This window comes from Trachurus japonicus, chromosome 17 (assembly GCF_045865225.1).
Source record: "Trachurus japonicus isolate A0001 chromosome 17, Traja_1.0".
In the NCBI taxonomy this organism is placed as follows: domain Eukaryota; kingdom Metazoa; phylum Chordata; class Actinopteri; order Carangiformes; family Carangidae; genus Trachurus; species Trachurus japonicus.
The window spans coordinates 5,495,487-5,516,056 of record NC_140923.1 but is presented as its reverse complement, the minus strand read 5'-3'; the positions used below and the strand labels follow the sequence as shown (position 1 = coordinate 5,516,056).

Below are 20,570 nucleotides of genomic sequence, written 5' to 3'. Positions count from 1 at the left end.
TTTTTTTTTTTTTTTTCATTTAATCTTCTCACATTCGGACACACCTCTCTAAAAACACACACTCTCTCTCTTATATACACACACACATGAACAAAAAAACCTCAGTGACAAACACGACTAATCCTGTAACAACAGTCCCTGTAGCGCTGCAGCGCGTTAGCGTCGGGGAGAAATGAACTTATCCAAAACACAACACAACACAACCACATGTCAGGAGGAAACGATGCTGATTTTCTTTGGTCTGAGAAACAGTTGGTGCATTTCTGTATTTTGGCGTCAGGAGGAAAAATGTGCCTTTTCAGGGGATTTTTATAGATTTCATTACCTATTGGTTGGAATTAATCTGTGCCCTTGCATCATTTGGCGTCTTTTTAAGGTTCTCTAGATTTAGTTTGTTGATAATTTTACGGTGTCGACCTACACTGCAGGTACACTCATTTGATAATCCTTGCAGCTTTTTTTTAAAGCATGCTCCAACCTGTGGAGCCAAGAGTTAAAGAGACACTCTGTTGATTAAACTTGGCGTCTCTTGTACTTTTCATCTCATCTACGTTCGTATATATTTAAAAAAAACTATAAAACACTTTCAGCTTCATCTCCTCTATGAAAAGTGCTCTATAAATAAGATTCATCATTACTATTGTTGCTGTTTTAATCTTGGACTTAGGGTCTTAAACTCCAAGAGTCACCTGAGAAGATTTAGAAGTTCACCATGGTGAAGTTCAGGAAGGAGGGGCAGTGTAGTGATAACAGATATCACTTTAACAGATATGACAAGTGCTAACTGAAGTGAATTATCTGTCTCCATGGAAACAGACATTTTTTACTTCTTAACTAAGGAAACGGATAAAGAGCTCAGGAGACATTCAAGTGTCAGTCTTAAGTAGAAAACTTGAGGTGTTTTGTGCAACAAGCCTCTGGATTTCATTCAACACAGTGTTGTGTTTAAGGGACAGTTTTGACTGTTTAGTCACTTTCACTTCACTAAACCTTCATTTGAAGTTTTACCAGGAATGTCATGTGGGAAAATAAGGCAATATGGCTGCACATTTTAAATTATATGAAGATATAAACTTCTTTGGGGGGAATAAATCATCCAAAGGACGTCGAGGCCACAAACGACCACTTTAAAGGAACTATCCATCAAACTGTTTCCCCCTGTTGGCAGCGACCAGGTACTGCAGGTTGCAGGTCTCCTCTGTCAGCTAAGTTTGTCTATGATTTTGATTGAAGTTTTGCATGCTGACGTTTGATGATTGATTAGTAATTTGTGTTTTTGGGCTGTTTCTTTTGTGTCATGGCAGCAGATCCCTCACTGTTTCCACCGTGTCGACTCGCTCCAGTTTGAAGCGAGCACTAACTGTTGGCTGTGGCTGTGTTGTGTTTTGATAAAAAAAACAAAAAAACAAAACAAAACAAAACAACAGTCCTACGAATAAAAAGAATCATCTGAGTTTTAACATTAAGAGCGTCGCGGTTGGTTTTTGTCTCCAGCATTCACAGAGTCCGATGTCGGAGCTGCTGCTCTGTCCACAGCGCTGAGGACGGGCGTCTCTGCACGGACAGCGGCCGCCCGACGACGACTCCTCGGCCGTAAGGTCACTAAGTAAAAAGGGGGCGGGGCTTCACCAGGCGCTGCACTGGCTGCCGTGGCTGCTGACCGACTGACAGTTGCTGTAGCGCTTCTTGACGATCATGCTGATGTAGGCCTTCATCAGCTTGGCGATGTCCATGACCTGCAGGGGGGAGGAAGAGGAGCACATGGTGATGTTTGGTCACTGACACAAATATCAACGCTGAGGTTTTGTTGGTTAAAGGGATAATAGCATTTTTTTTTAAAGTGGGGTTGTATGATCTACAAATAGCCCCTAAGTACTTTAATTGCAGTAGAAGACTCTCTGCACTCCTCCCGTTAGCAACGCCAGCCCATAGCCCTGCCCAGAGATTTACAACATACATTGTTGTGAACAGACCCAAAGAAACGGCCTATTTTCACGACCTAAAAAAATACACAGTTCCATTGTTCGCTATAATATAATTGTTTCCAGCCCTTCAGGAAAACCTCAGTTTTTCCTGCACAACTCAGTTTTTATTTGGACCTAACCAACTCACGTATCCCTCCGCCCAGGGTTAGCGCCCGCCAATCAGCAGTTGGTTAGGTCCAAATAAAAACTGAGTTTTGACTGGAAAAAATTATATTATAGTGAACAATGGAACTGTGTATATTTTTCAGGTAAAACCTCTTTTAGGCCGTGAAAATAGGCCGTTTCTTTGGGTCTGTTCAAAACACTGTATGTTGTAAATCTCTGGGCAGGGCTATGGGCTGGCGTTGCTAACGGGAGGAGTGTAGAGAGTCTGCTACTGCAATTAAAGTACTTAGGGGCTATTTGTAGATCATACAACCCCACTTTAAAAAAATGCTACTATCCCTTTAAGGTTTAGTTTGTTTTTTGACAGTTTTAAAGGAGCGTTACGAACCATTTGGGTTTCGAACACCAGCTCTCGGCCCTCCACGGCGATCTTGTAGGAGTTGGGCAGCGGCGCTCCGAAGGAGAGGATCTGCTCGTAGGGGAAAACCTCCAGGGGCCACGGCTCCCCTCGCTTGTACACAGATATGGCCTCGCGGCTCACGCCCAGCCACAGCTCGCAGGGGAACGACCCGTCCCGACACTGAGGAGACAAAGACACGGTTTGTTTCATTAGGATACAAAAACACTGTTTGTGAATTAAATGAAATAACCTCTAAAAGGATAAAGCGATAGTTCAACATTATGGCAAATTGCTCCATTGCCATAATCCCTATAGTCATAGCAGTAGGTTTGTTACCTTTAATTGTTGGTGCAAGCTGTTTTTAGAACGGCGGAGCAGAGCCGTGAGCTGCTCAGAGCTACGCGGAGGCTCATGGGATTTCTTGGTTTCCCTCATCAAACTCATCAAATACACAATCCAACAACTCCACAACGCTCTGGTGGACAAGTTGTGACCTGCACATTCACCACGCTATGAGATAATAACACAACGTTACCAGACAGAGTTGTTTTAGAGGGAAATACAGAGACTGCTTGATGAAAAACTGTCCCTGAAGGCAACACGCATCAGCGGTTTTGCATGAATTTCCCTCTAAAACAACTCTGTCTGGTAACGTTGTGTTATTATCTCATAGCGTGGTGAATGTGCAGGTCACAACTTGTCCACCAGAGCGTTGTGGAGTTGTTGGATTGTGTATTTGATGAGTTTGATGAGAGAAACCAAGAAATCCCATGAGCCTCCGTAGCGTAGCTCTGAGCAGCTCACGGCTCTGCTCCGCCGTTCTAAAAATAGCTTGCACCGACAATTAAAGGTAACAAACCTACTGCTATGACTATAGGGATTATGGCAATGGGCCAATTTGCCAAAATGCTGAACTATCCCTTTAAGGTAAGGTGAATGCCGCTCTGCTTCCTCACCTCGACGTTGAACAGCGTGGATCCGTATCCCTGCCACTCCTTCACCAGCGCCATGTACTTGACCATGGCCTGCTCCTGGTTCATCCCCTGCAGCTTCTTCCACTTGTCCATGACGCTGGTCTTCACCGCCGCCGCCTCCTCCCTCATCCACGCCTCCAGGCTGTTCTCCTCCTCCAGCTTCTGCCGGCTCAGCGATCCGCTCCTGAAGCTCCGCCTCAGCGTTCCCTCCAGGAAGCTCGAGCGCTTCCTCTCCGCCGTTCCCGAGCGCTCCGCCACCGAGCCAGAGCCGGAGCTGGAGCCCGGAGCGAACGTCTTGGCCGAGTTCTGCACCCGGGCCCGTAACCGCGCCATGGGGAACACCTGGGACATCTCGGGGAGGTTGCTGGTCTGGGAGCTGTGGTCGCCCTGCAGGTACTGGAGCCTCAGGGCGGCCAGGAACTGGAGCGTCTCCTCAGGGGCCGGATACTGACCCCGGATCACCGCCTCGTGGGCCTGTGGACGGAAGACACACAAATAAATGAGACAATATAAAATGGAAAGGTGAAATCCGGCGATCTGATTGGTTGGTATAATGAGCATATACCACGGCTACTATTCTAAAACCTTATCACAGCGTAGGCTATCACTCCGCGTCAGGCACGTATGACTGGTATGAATGGAAGTTGTTGTCATGTATCCATGACAACGGACTGTTGCAGTCCGTAGCAAAAGACAGTTGATGTTTTTACGATGTTAACAAATAGACTAAAGTAGTTGAATTCACATGTTTAAGGTGAACTTTCACCTCCAGAGGGTTAACAATGGTAGAGGGGACTGAGCAGTGACTTTCACCTGAAAAAAAAGACGAGGAAAAGACGACATGCAGAGCTACTTGTAGCTAACGTCTGGAGAGGTGGGACTATTTTTTTTCACAGTGAGGCTATTTTATTGGATAATATGTATTTCTGGTTGAATAAAACTACATGAAATTGATTGCGTATCCCTCTTTCATATTGTCATAACCGTTTTATAAAAGCAATATATCACTCCAGTCCGCTTCGCGTTGGGCCGAACAACGCCTCTTAGCCGTGGTATAATGAGCATATACCACGGCCTGTCGTGATATATTGCTTAAATGACTACATGAAATGAACCGAACAAACTTGATTGTTTCTTTACTTGTCTTAACACAGCGCTGCTGAATTACAGTCACCGTGTATCGTAAATAAGGAACAATCAGATTTTTATAATGATTTATGTTTATTTGCATCACAAACAATCAGTGATGGTAATATCGGCGTTACTAATGGCACTACTTTTTTCAGTAATGAGTTATCACAAAAGTTACTGTTTCCCCCGTTACAATAAAATGCACCGTTACGCCATTCGTTGACTCAGGAAGTCCCGTTAAAAAATATTATATAATTATTTTCAGTTCATCAACTGGTCGGAAAAAATGCCATTTATCTGGACCTCCCTTAGTGTTCCTGCACACGGGAAGGCTCCATGACGCGCTGTATCACTCCGCCTATCAGCTGTTTAGATCAGTGGTGGAGTGATACAGCGGGTCCAGATAAACGGCGGTTAGGGAGGGAAGTCCAAGGAAGTATATACATACATATTTGAGCATTTTATAAAAAGTTAATTGTTTTTAACATGTCAGTTACAACTACTTACTAAAGTAACTAGTAACTAAACAACGCAACACGAGCCTTCTCACCTGTTCGAACATGAAGGCGAACTCCACGCTGTCTTTGGGAACGTTGTCCGTGTCCAGGAAGCAGTAGAGCTTGAAGTAAAACTTCCAGCCGGTGTTGTGTTCGTCTGGGCTGGCTGAGAGCCTGCAGGCCGGAGCGCCACATGTTACCACCCACAATAAACATACACATACACAAACACTAGGGTTGCAAAATATCGGGAATTTTCAAAGTTGGAAACTTTCCATGGGAATTAACGGGAATATATGGGAATTAACAGGAATATATGGGAATAAACGGCAATAAATCCGAAATTTACAATATTGAAGGTTGGCCAGTAATTAGTAATATTTTACTCAACATTCATGTTTTTGTTGTTCAGTAAAAGAATTGATTGTTCATACAAGAATTAAAACTTGAAATCTGTTGAAATGTCATGTTTTTTTAATTGTATTATTTTGCATGGATGTCTGCTTATGACAAAACAAAATTTACATTTATGTTTGGATATGATACAGTTTGTTTAAATTACCCCCAATTTCCAGTTAATTCCCATAAATTCCCAATAATTCCTATAAATTCCCATAATTCCCATGGAAAGTTTCCAATTTGGAATATTTCCAAAACTGGAAATTTACTGGAAATTTTCCGCCCCTTTGCAATCCTATACAAACACACATTCAGTCACACACACGGAGCGACACTCACTTTTCGAACTTGGCGAGCACGTCGGCGACCACCATGCGGCTCTCGATGGCTTTCTCTGTGCTGTCGTTGTGTTCAAACAGAGCGAACATGTTCCTGCTGTCCTCCATGGCCAGACCTCGGATCAGCTTCTCCACCACCTGACACACACACACACACACATTAAACCATAAGTTTAAGAGTCGCTGGTAACCAGTGTTTATTTCGTTGACGAAGACTATGACGAAAAATATTCGTCAACGAACCTTTTTCACAGACGAAAACTAAATAAAAACAAAATAAAAAGTCAGCTATGATGACGAAGACGATGACAAATATAATTAACAATTTAGTCAACGAATAAAAATGAGACGAAAATGTTAGGGAGCGACAAATGGAGAAGAGGTCCAATCAGCAATTTGATTGAAACTCAGTATGAACAAATGAAAGTTAAATAAAACAAAATGCATGTACCATATAACAACTGTTTCCGTGCCTGTATTGTAGACTCAAACCTTAATACCATGGATAATTCCAGTGACCGGGTATTCTGGAGAAACATTTCGTCGACTAAGTCCACCGTAATTTTAACTGACTAAAACTCTAAAGATATTTCGTCGACTAAAACTAAAATATTTGAGATGACTAAAATATGACTAAAACTAAATAGTATTTTAGTCAAAAGACTAAGACTAAAACTAAAGGTAACACTTTACTTGAATGGGTATTCATAAGATTGACATAACAGCTGTCATAAACACCAATGAATACTTATGACAGCTGTTGTTAAGTGTCATTCGGTAAGTTATGTCACTTTTAATGCAAAGTTGACATTATTTGAGATGTTTTTGTTCTGACAACTTGACATAAAGACAATTTAAACTGTCATAGCAGACCTAATTGCCAAACTTTAAAAATTATGTCAAGTTCTCATAACAAGGACATCTCAAACAATGTCAACTTTGCATCAAAAGTGACAACTTAGCGAATGACACTTAACGACAGCTGTCATAAGTATTCATTGATGTTTATGACAGGTGTCATGTCATGGTTATGACAGTTTTATGTCAATCTTATGAATAACCAATTCAAGTAAAGTGTTACCAAACTAAATTAGAATTTGTTGTCAAAATCAACACTGCTGGTAACCCCCCCCCTTCCCCCCTCCTCCCGTATCCCATCAGCCCCGGCGAGCTCCCACCTCTCCGGCCGTGGTGTGAGAGTTGATGGTGATCTTGCAGGAGCCTCCTCCGTGGCAGTGGACCGTGGTGCTCATGTCCTGTCGCGCCACGATGGAGCGGATCTCCTCCTGCGACGGGACGTTCTCCCGGGCTCGAGTCTTCCTCAGGGAGTCCAGGGCGAAGGCAGCGTAACGGTCCATCTCCGAGCCGGGGAACAGCTCCCGAGTCCTGAGGAGAGGAGAGGAGAGGAGAGGAGAGGAGAGGAGAGGAGAGGAGAGGAGAGGAGAGGAGAGGAGAGGAGAGGAGAGAGCGCGTTGAGACCGAGTCAGAGCCCAAGATGCGATGAAATGAAACATGTGTGGGTGAAAATCCTGAAATTACTATTTTTTTTATATTTTTATTTCGAATGAATTGGCCCCCCCAATTAATTGGTGTCATAATTTATTTCAAATATATTGATAACATCACAAGAGAATGAACTCTGTGTCAAAGTCCTCCCAACATATTGGACATTCTGGGGGCCCCCTCTTGGAGGTGTAAAATGGTTTAGTCCGCCCATAGACAGCAGCCAGCGACAAGTGTAACGTCAGTAAGCCCAGATTGAATGAGGCTAGCTTTCATCATGCCACCCAAAAAACATAAATCGGGGTATCAGAAAAAGAAAGAAGGCAGAATTAGGGGAAACAACTGTTAAAGGGATAGTTCAACATTTTGGCAAATTGGCCCAATGCCATAATCCCTATAGTTTTAGGAGTAGATCTGTTACCTTTAATTGTCAAGCTATTTTTAGATCGGCGGAGATATGATATGACATAATAACGGAAAGTTACAAGTTGTTTTCGAGATAAATGCAAAGCCGGTATAGTGCCGAAAAGAGATTGCTTGCCGAAAAACTGCCCCCGACAGAAACGCGCTTTGTATAAATTTACCTCAAAAACAACTCTGCGCTTCGTGCACTGGCATGGATAGGGGCCCACTGACTGATTACGAGAATTTGGTGTTACGCCCCTGGGGTGGTTCTGTGGAGAAAGGGTGAGTTTGTACCTCTTGAGGTGGAACTTGAGGTATCTGAGGACGCTCCTGGTGGGGACGAAGGTGCAGGACATGGAGGCCAGGATCTTCCAGCTGCACAGGTTCCCCGGGCTCCCCGGCTGCGGCGGCCGTGTCGTCTGCTTGACCAGCTGACAGTAGAGCTCGTCCCGCAGCGGTCTGAGCTCCTGGCCCGTCTGCAGGATGCCCTGGATGATGGGCACCGGGTCGGCCACGCCCTCCAGGTGCTGCAGCGAGCCAAACACCTTCAGGGCTTCGTCCTGCAGCGTCGTGTAGCTCCGGTGTCTCTGAGCTGCACCGGGACGAGGAGACGAGGTTAGAGACGGTCTGTTTTACCTCGCTATTGGCAAACGATACGTAACTTATGAAATGTTTTTTAAAAATATATACAATATGCTATTTGTATCTTCTAGAACAGAACAGTGATTCTCAAACCTTTTTATATCAAGGACCTATAAACTGAAGACCATGGACCCCATTGGACAAAGTTTTGAAACAAACACCAGAAATAGACAAATATTTGTTCTGAGACTGAATAATGTTACTTTCTTAGTAAATGTACGTTCAGATTAGGACCATTTGCGGGTTTTTAAAAAATATATATTTTAGTGAAATTTCTGGAAAAAAGTGGTAACATTTCTCAAAAAGAAAGTAAAAAAAAGAAAAAAGAAAAAAATGGTAAAATTTCTCTCTAAAAAAGTTTTAAAATATTTAAATTATAAAAAGCTGGTGAAATTTATCGAAAAAAGTTTTAAAAATTCTAGAAAAAAAGGGTAAAATTTCTCTTTAAAAAAAGTAAAAAAAAAAAAAAAAAGCTGGTGTAATTTATCAAAAAAGTTTTAAAAAGTCTAGAAAAAATGATGAAATTAAAAAAAAAAGTAAAAATTCTATTAAAAAAAGTGATACAATTTCTCAAAAAAAAAAAAAGAAACGTTTAAAAATGTCAAGAAAAAAAAAGTAGTAGAGTAAAAGTAAAGTAGTAAGTAGTAAAATGTCTCCAAAAAGAGACAAAAAAAGGGGTAAAATTCAGAGAAAAAGTTGGGGACCCCCTTGAACCCTCTCAAGGACCCTTGGGGGTCCCCGGACCCCACGTTGAGAACCACTGTTCTAGAAGTTAGAAGATATTTAATGTGACACAAATCAGAGAAATGTTGAAAAAGCATTAAGGTCCAGGCTCAAACAGAGGTGGATCTCTGGTGATACTGTTAAAAACAACAAGAAAACTGAATCTAAAATCTAAACTTTGACATAAATATCCATGTAACGCATAAAGAAATGAAGCTCAAACAGTCAGAATCAGAGTTTTCCTGCTGCTGTGACTCAGTGGGAGGAGACTCACCGCTGGCGTGGATGTCTCCGTAGGGCAGCGGCAGCAGCGGCGAGTGCAGCGGGTGGTGGCTGTAGCGGAGGATGGGGTTCCTCTTGTAGATCTGCTCCACCACCTCCGAGTTGAGACAGTTCTCCTGCAGAGAGAAGAGCAGTCTGACGTCAGCGTGGGAGGAACGCTCAGTGGTTTCAGACTGAAGCTGCCTTTAAAGAGGAACTACGCAGGATTTGTAGTTTAACTATGCTACATTTTTACCTTAAAGGGACATTGTGTAACTTCCCCTGTTATCTATTCACGAAAATCGATTATTTCATTCAAAAGTCTGTTTTTCATTGATCAGTAATCCCCCCATCAACAAAGTGAAGTGTTCCTTTCAGCTCTGAATGAGCCGTTCATATCATTCATATCTCCATGGAGCGGGTAAGCTCGGTGCTGCTGCCATGTGGTGTCGCCATGTTTTTACGTTCAGTGGCAGCGTGACGGTAGGAAACCACGGAAACTCAGCGGAGACATCGGAGCCGTCGGCTCAGGTCGAGGTGGCGTCTGTGAAAAGTCACCGCGGTAACGCAGTGAGGACTGTGAGGACTGCACGTTAATGCTGCATTCAGGTGCAGTCGGAAAAACGGCCGTCGGTAACAAACCAGATGTCATTTTAGTCACAGAAGTCCAGAGAAAGCAGGTAAAACGTGGATCAGGTCAACAATACGACATCGCCATGACAACATATTGTGTGTATGTGTATTGTTTTGCCTCGTGCTGACGGACCACTTGTTTACATAGAGGCTTGTTTATGCCGTTACGTGCAGCGGCTGTCGTCCATCTGCCGTCTGCCCAATTTCAGGTGAATGCAGCATGAAAAATACGACTGAGTTGCTTGCGATATACAACCACAACGCTAGATGGGAGGAATTCTTACATAATATACCTTTAACTAACCAGCTTCGGAGTAATTGTGATGGTTTAATAAATGACTTATAACTAGTTGCAGGGAGAATGGAGGCTCTCTGCCTTCCACCTAGCGTCTCTCGGCTGAAAAACCCTCTTGTGTAGATAAGACTACACAGATATACACATGGTAACATGGTAGATGATAAATGACGTTATCCACCGCTCCATGGATTGATTTCTCACCGGCTTCGTCGTAAACAAATGCACATGGCCAGGACTAAGGTTAGCAAATCAGCAGAAAAGTGACCAGACCTGCATAGTTCCTCCTTAAATGATCTGTCCTTTGTGAAAAAAAGCCATATCTAACTCATTAATCAACTCCTGGTTTCCCACCTTGATGTCCTGGATGAGCTGCTGTGTGGGCGTGTCGATGGGCGCCTTGGTGTCGATGACGTTCTGGATGGAGTTGGCCCAGCGCGTGGCCTCGTTCAGCAGCTTACAGTACAGACGGTACGAGTGTTTACGGCCGTACACGATCACGTTCCAGTAGCCTGAGACAGACAGAGACAGAGAGACGATCAGACACAAGAGGACAAACAGGGCTGAACCCAACAGAACCCACAGCTCCTCCTCCTCCTCCTCCTCCTCCTCCTCCTCCTCTCACCCGTCTCTTTGAAGATCTTCTCGTCCGGCTGCACCACGGAGCAGAGGCTGTTGAGCACCAGCGTTCCCAGCTTCAGGGCGTTGCGCTCCGAGCTCTTGTAGTAGTCCAGGGAGTTGTGTGTGAGCAGGAACCAGCGCTTCTTCAGCTTCAGAGAGGCCTTGGTGCTGTTCTTCATCTCTTTGTGCAGCCAGCCTGCAGGACAACACAGGAAACACACACACACACACACACCTCATTACACGGTGCTGTTAGAGAGCTGACGGCTCCAGTTTATCTGCACTTACTTGAATCTTTCTAAGTTGAACCCTCCTGGTCCCTCTGCATTTTTTGTGCTTTTTAAAATATTTATTTGTGTATAACTCTGGCTGTGTCGATGTAAATGATTAAAAATTTGGTCAGGTTGTGTATTTTGGGTTGAATTTTAAGTTTACTGTAAGTTCTTTTTTCCTTTAACTTTTTAACCTAAACACAAACTTCTGTGTCCCTTCGGCGTATTTTGCACCATTGACTCCCATTCAAAATTCATTTTTTTTAATACACTACCATTGCAATTTGATTTTTAGTAGTTACTTCAGTAGTTTATTACTTAGCTCTTTTCATTCCCTGGTGTTAAAGTCCCTTCAAAATTTCATGTTTTGTTTTGAAATTTTTCAAAAAAATTGTTCTCTCTCTAAAAAAAAAGAGGTATCTTAATCACTAAAACGGGTATTTAAGGGGTCAAAAATGTAGAAAATTCATGAATTTTTGCTATGTATGGTGAGGACGGAAGTTCATAATGAAAAAAATTTGATTTCTTTTAAACATAACATTTATATTGCAATCTTGAAAAGAGCATTTTTTTGTGCCCAGGGACACAGGAGGTGCACAAAATGAAGCGACCCCGAAGGGCTAAAAAAGTTAAAACAAAAAGCTCAGAATGAATCTGCAGCCTCCTCTGATTGAGTTTCCCTTTATCTGCCTAAATGCATTCTGGGAGAGACTCCGGCCCGCTGGCTGCAGGACGTTAAGTGATTGCGTGTCGTGTCGTGTCTTCACCTCGGATGATGAACTCCTGCCCGTCGACGCGCGTGTCTCCCTTGGAGCGCTGCAGCAGAGTGATCCAGTGGTGCATCTCCTCGGGCGTGTCGGCGTTGCAGTGCAGCACGCGGTTCGCCGTGATCATGACGAAGGAGTTCGGCCTGCGGAGGTTCAGGGAGGGTTAGTGGAGACGAGAAGACGCATCAGTCACGTGGTCGACAGCAGAGGGAATAAACACGACTTTGATTTTTATACTAGAGGCTGAAATGAAGCAGGATGTTAATCCGAGATGTTACTTGAGTTTTGAGGATGCTTAAAGGGATAGTATCATTTTTTTAAAGTGGGGTTGTATGATCTACAAATAGCCCCTAAGTACTTTAATTGCAGTAGAAAACTCTCTGCACTCCTCCAGTTAGCAACGCCAGCCCATAGCCCTGCCCAGAGATACATACGTACAGTGTTGTTGCTATAATATAATTTTTTCCAGCCCTTCACAGTGCAGGAAAAACACAGTTTGAGGGGCTGGAAAAAATTATATTATAGCGAACAATGGAACTGTGTATTTTTTTTCACGTAAAACCTCTTTTAGGCCGTGAAAATAGGCCGTTTCTTTGGGTCCATTCACAACAATGTATGTTGTAAATCTCTGGGCAGGGCTATTATGGGCTGGCGTTGCTAACGGGAAGAGTGTAGAGAGTCTTCTACTGCAATTAAAGCACTTAGGGGCTATTTGTAGATCATACAACCCCACTTTAAAAAAAATGATACTATCCCTTTAAAACAAACGCACCCTCTAGTGGCTGAAGCTGAAAACAAAAACTTTTTATTTCTATTTTATTAAATCCCAGTCTCCACTCACCTCTCTGGATTATCTGACGCACACACCGAGTCGATCATCCCCACGTCCAACGTTCCCTGAAGAGACAAGGAGACGATGCGTTCAGGGACATCGTTCTTCAGCGTTGTGGAAAACAACAATCGTTATCTCCCACATACAGACTCAGACAGTGAACTCACCACGGCGTTCTGGGGGTTGGCCTGCTCGTCGTGCATCTCTCTGATCTCCTGCTCCGTGGAGCCGTGGACCTGACTCAGCACACTGAACCACTGGCTGTAACCACGGAGACACCATCATCAGCATCAGCATCAGCATCATCATCATGGTAAATTGGTAAAATTGGTAAAAACTATCCTGTATATTTTATATTTTAGGCCTTTAACCCTCCTGTTGTCCTCCTGAGTCAAGGAAGGAAGGACGAAGGGAAGGAAGGAAGGAAGGAAGGAAGGAAAGAAGGACAAAGGGAACGATGATGGGAGGAAAGAAGGAAGGGAAAAAAGAAGGAAAGATAGAAGGAGGGAGGGAACAGGTTGGGCCAATTGGGTCAAAAAGGAAGGAAGGGAGGGGAAAGGATTGTAGAAAGAAGGAAGGGATAAAGAAAGGAAAGACAGATGGAGGGAGGGAGGGAACAGATTCGTTCAAGGAAGGAATAAGAAGAAGGAAGGAAGAAGGGAAAAAAGGAAGGAAGGGAGGGAAAAAGGATTGTGGAAAGAAGGAAGGGAACAAGGAAGGAGCAGATTTGTTCAATGAAGGAAAAAGAAGGAAGGAGGAAGGGAAAGAAGGAGGGGAAAGGGGAAGGAAAGAAAGATGGAGGGAGGGAACAGATCAGGTCAATTGGATCAAAAGAGGAAGGAAGAAGTAAGGGATTGTGGAAAGAAGGTAAGAAAGAAGGGAGGATGGAGGAAGGGAACAGATTGGGTCAATTTGACCCAGAAGGACTTAAACATTTGGGATGAGGGAAGTTCTGTGGAGCTGTAAACCTGCTGCCAACACACACACACACTTCGTCCTCCTGTCAGGGCAGATATATGGAGGAAGTGGACTGTCCCTCTGAGTGGAAATCAATGTGTTGCTAGGGGCAACCGGCACAGCAACCCCCCTAGTGACAATACCTCCTCCTCATTATATACTGTCTGTCTGTGACTGACAATGTGTGAGTGTGTGTGTGTGTAAGTGTGTGTGTGTGTGTGTCTGCAGGAGCAGCATTAACGACGTCTCATTTCATTTACCAATAATTATAACACGATGTCATGTGAGTGAGTTCATCGAGTGGTGTGTTCACTGACATCATCGTGGCCGCTCTGCACACGTCACTGATGTTCCAGTCTCATTAAAAAGCTACTGATGATGTGTTGGTGTGACTCACCTGGCGTCCTCGGCCGACTCAGCGATCAGGTGGTAAGTCCTCTCTGGCATCACGATGTCGATTCCATTCTCCTTCCCCGTGTTATCGATGATTTCTCTGCACAACACAAAAAAAAAACTCATGACTAAATGATGTAAATACAGATTATAAACACAAAAGATAAAACAACAACTTTCCTGGAAAAGGAAAATGTCTGACTTGAGATCTTTGCCGCCATCTAGTGGTAGTTAATAGGAACTGCAACTGGTTTATTATTGAGAACATGAACATGTTGCTGTATTGGCACTTTAACGGCCTCAAGAAGTGCATTTTAACTTGTGATATTTCTCATATTCATGTCCCAAATACATTATTGAAGTATTTTTCCATCCAATTCCATGTATTTTCTGTTTCTGTAAATGGTTTATTAAAGGGATAGTTCACCCAAAATTCAAATTTCACTCATTATCTACTCACCCTCATGTCGACTAAGAGCTGTGAGAATTTTCAGAGTCCTCCGTTCCTTCTCTGAGTTACGGGGGGGTCCGTGCAGCAGTATTTGTCCATATAATGGTTGTGAATGGATACCAACTTTCTTCGTCCAAAAAGACACACCAAAAAACATTCAAATACCTCCATGCTGCTCGTCTGTAATGTCCCTCTTGTATTGAAGCCCCGACATGAGAAATTGTTCCGCCGGTCAGTGCAAATCACGCGAGATTTTCACAGACACAGGAAGAGCAGTGAATCGAGACACTGGGAGCTTCCACTACAAACAAGCTTGAAATATAGACTTATTTAATTTTTTTCGGAACAATTTCTCATGTCGGGGCTTCAATACAAGAGGGACATTACAGACGAGCAGCATGGAGGTATTTGGATGTTTTTTGGTGTGTCTTTTTGGACGAAGAAAGTTGGTATCCATTCACAACCATTATATGGACAAATACTGCTGCACGGACCCCCCCCCCCCCGTAACTCAGAGAAGGAACGGAGGACTCTGAAACTTCTCAAAGCTCTTAGTTGATGATCACCATGAGGGTGAGTAGATAATGAATGAAATTTGAATTATGGGTGAACTATCCCTTTAAGGCCTTTGATGACTCATTCTGTACTCGAGGATGTCTCTCTCTAACTTTGCGTCCAATTGCAATTGTTTCCCATCACTGTGTTGAACATTTAATCTGGTTTGTCAGTGTGCACCAACGCTGTGTCTCTGGTTAAAGCTCCATCTCCTCACTGCCCCTTTAGCTTAAATGCTACCACCTTTAGCTCTCATTCGGCTCAAACATGTATTGCCCCCGCCGCTCCAAAGGCGGTTGCTTGCGTCTGATTGGTCCTTACTTGGCGGTGTGCATGTCCAGCACCCCCTTCATCTTCTCCTCGCCGTCGTTCTCGAAGTACATGAGCTTGCTCTGCCGCAGCACGAACCAGCGGCGTTTCCAGTTGCGACGGGACAGCGTGGACGAGCCGCCGCCCTTCTTGTGCAGCCAGCCCTGCTTCAGAGCCTCCTGCTTGGCCCGGAACCACAGGAAGGTCTCGTCCTTCAGGACGCACCAGCGCCGCTTCCACGTGTTCATCAGACCTCCTGCAGAGAAAGAAGGGGAGATTATCAAAGGCTGTTCGATGCTTAAGGCCAGAAACCGACTATTAGCACAAATGAGGTTGACACAAAGGCTGCCATTTTGAAAAAACCCTGCATCTCTGTTGGCAATGATTCAGTTACTATACACACTCCTTTGTTCTAATATTCTTCATTTATTCTAAGAATGATATCATATCTGCACATTTATGAACTTCCTAATTCTATCGCTGTCTTAGCATAAGATCTCTTAGACTTGCTGGGAAGGAAACAGTGGAGAAGAGCGTAGGGTAGTTCTTTGATACTATCCTGTATCTGTATTTAAAGGGATAGTTCAACATTTTGGCAAATTGGCCCATTGCCATAATCCCTATAGTCATAGCAGCAGGTTCGTTACCTTTAATTGTCGGTGCAAGCTATTTTTAGAATGCCGGAGCAGAGCCGTGAGCTGCTCAGAGCTACGCTACAGAGGCTCACGGGATTTCTTGGTTTCCCTCATCAAACTCATCAAATACACAATCTAACAACTCCACAACGCTCTGGTGGACAAGTTGTGACCTGCACATTCACCACACTATGAGATAATAACACAATGTTACCAGACAGAGTTGTTTTAGAGGGAAATACAGAGACTGCTTGATGAAAAACTGTCCCTGAAGGCAACGCGCATCAGTGTTTTTGCGTGAATTTCCCTCTAAAACAACTCTGTCTGGTAACGTTGTGTTATTATCTCATAGCGTGGTGAATGTGCAGGTCACAACTTGTCCACCAGAGCGTTGTGGAGTTGTTGGATTGTGTATTTGATGAGTTTGATGAGGGAAACCAAGAAATCCCATGAGCCTCCGTAGCTTAGCTCACGGCTCTGCTCCACCGTTCTAAAAATATCTTGCACCAACAATTACAGGTAACAAACCTACTGCTATGACTATAGGGATTATGGCAATGGGCCAATTTGCCAAAATGTTGAACTATCCCTTTAAGGAAAAACTTTATGGTTGAAGATCATTTATTGACTACTATATAGATGACTGTCTTCACAGATTTTTAGAATTGTCTTGAACGAGAGGTGAAAACGTCCTCAACTTTTCCTGGGACATCTGTGACCGACCGTTCACAGATCTTCTTACAGAAGCTGTGATGAAGGAGTTACCTTTGATGAAGAGGAAGCTGTGGAAGTATGGGAGGGTGACGCAGCTGTAGACCGAGTCCCGCCGATACGACAGCTCGTCGTCGGTGTCGAACCTGTCAAAGTCATCCTCGCTGTCCTCGAACTGGAATAAAAACAACGTTTGTCAGGGGCTGAAAACATAAAGAACCATTTACTGTGGTGTTTTATAAAGAAGTGAGGACACTGGATGAATTTATAGGATTAAGTAGCTTGTTTTTCTGACTGCTGAAGTGTTTTGGAGAAGCATTAAAGCTCCAGTTGGTAAGTTGACGAAAGTGAAAGTAAAGTCCGCGACTTGGTCGGAAATTTCAAGACAATACTCCGTCAAGTCGAGGAGCTGCGATTGGCTGCTCCTCCTGCTCCCACCTGACTGGTGGAGAATCGTCGGTGGATTTTGGCAAATATGATTACAGGCTGTAGGCGGAGCCAGAGGAGTTGGATTTTGTCCTAAATTACCCATTTAATGTCCGACTATCAGAATATAATGACAGTTCCAGCTAATATGACTGAATAATTGTTACCAACTGAAGCTTTAAAGGGATAGTTCACCCAAAATTGAATTTTTGGGTGAAAAAAAAAAAAAAAAAAAAGTCTATATTTCAAGCTCCTAATTTGACGAACCGGGAAGAGGAACTTAGAGAAGCTTCCGCTACAAAACAAGCTTGAAAAATAGACTTATTTAATTTTTTTTGGGACAATTTCGCATTTCGGGGCTTCAATTCAAGACGGACATTACATACAAGCAGCATGGAGGTGTTTGGATGTTTTTTGGTGTGTCTTTTTGTTACGAAGACAGTTGGTATCCATTTGCAACCGTTATATGGACATGCACTGCTACGCCGAGACCCCCCCGTAACTCAGAGAAACCACGGAGGACTCTGAAACTTCTCCCAGCCCTTAGTCCACATGAGGGTGAGTAGATAATGAGTGAAATTTCAATTTTCGGTGAACTATTCCTTTAAACTACTTCTGTACATCCCATACTGACCAAATCTGATAAAAGATTTATTCCCGTCGTGTCCTGTCACAGTGTCTGAAGACAAATGAGTTCTGCAGGACTAATGGACCGGCTCAGCTCGTTGTTGTCCATAGCAACAAACAGATTACTGTAGGAGACCTTGATCATTCCTGATACTCACCGAGGACTGCGCCCCCTCGGAGCTGAAGCGGTACGCCCCCGAGCTGTTGTAGGTGCCCACGGAGCCGCGGTAGTCGGGCGACCACTGCCCGCTGCGGGGGTTGGAGAAGGCCACGCTGCCGCTGGACACGATGGCGCCCTCGTCGTAGTCGTCCTGGTCGTAGTCCGAGTCCTCGTCCGGGGGGATGAGCTCCACCAGGTCGTCGGACGGAGCCTCGGACGCGGCCTGAGGAGGACGGCGGTAGGCCGAGGAGTCGCCGCTGGACGAGGCGCTGTGGCAGAGCGGCGGTGGGGGCGCCGGGGGCAACGGCAGCGGCTGGTGGAGCAGGGCGGTCGCCGGGGGCGGGGTCACGCCGTCGTTGGCGTACGGGTCTTCTTCGGACGAGTCGTCGCTGGTTCGGATCCCGCTGGTGCGCTGGCCGTCAGAGTGGCCGTGCTCGCTGGGGTTGGGAGAGTCCTGGGAGGAGGGATGGAGAAACAGAAGCTGTAATCTGAACCACTGAGTCAATATGAAGCAATGTGTTACAATTAAACATGGCGACATCTGCTGGTCAACCTTTAACATAGCATTTGCACGAAACAATAAAGGGCAAGGTGTCATGAACTGTTCTATGTGCATCTCGAGTTTTTGGACTGTTTTTTCTGTTACATTTGGGTTATAATGTGATTGTGTCTTCATAATATGCTGTATGTAGGCTAAACATTGATAGAAATCCAAAAATTAGATTTACTAAATACAAAAAAAATATAATAAAGACTCGTTTAAAATAGAGGTGCTCTTTGGAAAGGGATCGAGGATGTAGGAAAACAAAAGAAAAATTCCAAGGCACTCTCTTAACTATAAAATGCCTTTATTGAATTATGGGATGGTCGAAATGAAAATTTAAACAATTGAAATGAAAACTCTGACGCGTTTCGGCATCTAGCCTTCATCAGGGAGTCAAATGGAGTAGGACAGGAACAAAAAAAATATATTTACTAAATACATGTGGAAGAAAATTGGGAAATGCTTGTGCTACTACTACTAGGGACTGTTATGAACATTGTACAAAATGCTGGGGAGAGTGGGAAGGGGTTTTGATTTTGATTTAATAACAAGATCATTTGAGTTGAGCTTTGCTTCAGTCTGTTTCCCTTCTTTGTGATTCAATGTGAGTGACTGTGGCTGTCTTTTGTACTAATCTTTCCTCTCTCTGGTTGTTAATAAATGAATCACAACAACGCACGCAAAAACTCTCCTCCTGTCAAACCAAGTGTAGAGTGATTTTGAAAACTCTGCCCTAAATTCTGCTTTGAAAGTTGGATACTGTGTCGAACCTTGAAGGCCTCGTCGTCGGCCCCGAACCCTTCGTCCACCTCCTCTTCGTCGTTGCCCCTCCTCCGCCGGCCGTCCTTGTCCTTGTCCTTCTCCTCCTCGCCCTCGGAGACCCCCAGCGAGCTCTCGATGTTCCTCACGCACTCGTCGATCTCGTCGAAGTTGAGCGAGTCGAGGAACTGCTGCGCGGCCTTGCAGGCCTCGTCCTCCAGCCGCCGCAGCTCGGCGTCCCGGAGCAGCTGCAGCCGGTTGAGCGAGGCCTCGGTCAGCGAGAGCTCCTGCCGCTCCTTCTGCCTCTGCAGCGCCTGGATCTCCCGCTCCAGTCGCAGGATCTCCTCCACCTGAGACGCCTCGTGAGGACGCATCGCCTCCTCCAGAGCCTCCGCCGACTCCGGCTCCTCCGACTCCTCCGGTTCATCCGGTGTTTCTGCCGGAGCTGCGACCGCTACGGCCGACTGAGACTCGGCCAGAACCGGAGAGGTGAAGTCCTCGGCAGACTGCAGCTCCTCCAGCCGCCGCCGGCTCTCCTCCGCCTGAGGACAGGACAGGAGGAAGACAAAAACTATTAACTGTCTAATGGACACTGTCTTTGGATTCATTGCCAAACACTGGTGGTCCAGTAATTTTAAGCCAAAAAAGGGGTCAACATTGAACAAATTGCAACAGAAGCAAACTCAACTGATTTTGTATCCTCAACATGTCCTGAGTGAGGGAAAAAAAGCCCAGAAGAATCCCATTAGGGGAAAGTTTAGAAAAAGACCCAAATATAGCCCATTCATACGCCTATTCATTATTTTTCTCACGTGAATAGGGTAACATTTTTAACCTTTAGATATCTCCATGAAAATTACTGAGTTGATTAATTACATTAAGACAAACAAAAAATGTATTACAAGTTTTTTTGAAATTCTTTGTTAACATGAGCAAATTTGCATACATTCCACCGTTTTGACGGCACATTTATATATATAAAAGGTGCTGTGCTGGTACCAAAATGAAAATTGTATTGACTCCATCGGTCAACCGACAAGAAACCACTTTAAATTTCAAGATGACTGCAATTTTTCAAGAATCCGTCGCTGTGGGAAGCACTCGTTTTACATGGTAGCCTGAGCGCCCTAGCTCATTAAAGCTACAGTTGGTATAAAGCTGACGAAAGTGAAAGTAAACTCCGTGACTTGGTCCAAAATTTCAAGACAATACACAGGTCCCTTTATGAACCTCTGGAGTCAACTCATTCCAATTTTCAAG

The 20,570-nt window shown here is 44.4% G+C and overlaps 1 protein-coding gene across 2 annotated transcripts in view; it reads right to left on the bottom strand.

Annotated features, from left to right (window-relative positions):
* The window catches only part of myo10 (myosin X), a 60,504-nt gene continuing 39,934 nt past the window's right edge, over positions 1-20,570 (bottom strand). Inside the window, exons 18-36 of one of the 2 annotated variants that reach the window (XR_015038090.1) lie at positions 19,322-19,852; positions 18,006-18,461; positions 16,849-16,969; positions 15,461-15,704; positions 14,138-14,233; positions 12,951-13,044; positions 12,793-12,848; positions 11,952-12,094; positions 10,917-11,108; positions 10,646-10,803; positions 9,377-9,500; positions 8,032-8,329; positions 7,008-7,215; positions 5,831-5,967; positions 5,146-5,266; positions 3,447-3,938; positions 2,479-2,670; positions 975-1,736; positions 1-917 (exon numbers count right to left, since the gene is read on the bottom strand). Coding sequence is in view for 1 of the 2 variants with exons in the window: in XM_085805376.1 (XP_085661502.1) it covers positions 1,626-1,736; positions 2,479-2,670; positions 3,447-3,938; positions 5,146-5,266; positions 5,831-5,967; positions 7,008-7,215; positions 8,032-8,329; positions 9,377-9,500; positions 10,646-10,803; positions 10,917-11,108; positions 11,952-12,094; positions 12,793-12,848; positions 12,951-13,044; positions 14,138-14,233; positions 15,461-15,704; positions 16,849-16,969; positions 18,006-18,461; positions 19,322-19,852 (3,774 nt within the window). In the remaining variant the exon portion in view is untranslated. Of the gene's footprint in view, positions 1,737-2,478; positions 2,671-3,446; positions 3,939-5,145; positions 5,267-5,830; positions 5,968-7,007; positions 7,216-8,031; positions 8,330-9,376; positions 9,501-10,645; positions 10,804-10,916; positions 11,109-11,951; positions 12,095-12,792; positions 12,849-12,950; positions 13,045-14,137; positions 14,234-15,460; positions 15,705-16,848; positions 16,970-18,005; positions 18,462-19,321; positions 19,853-20,570 lie in introns of both variants that reach the window. The other variant, XM_085805376.1, reaches the window with a different exon arrangement.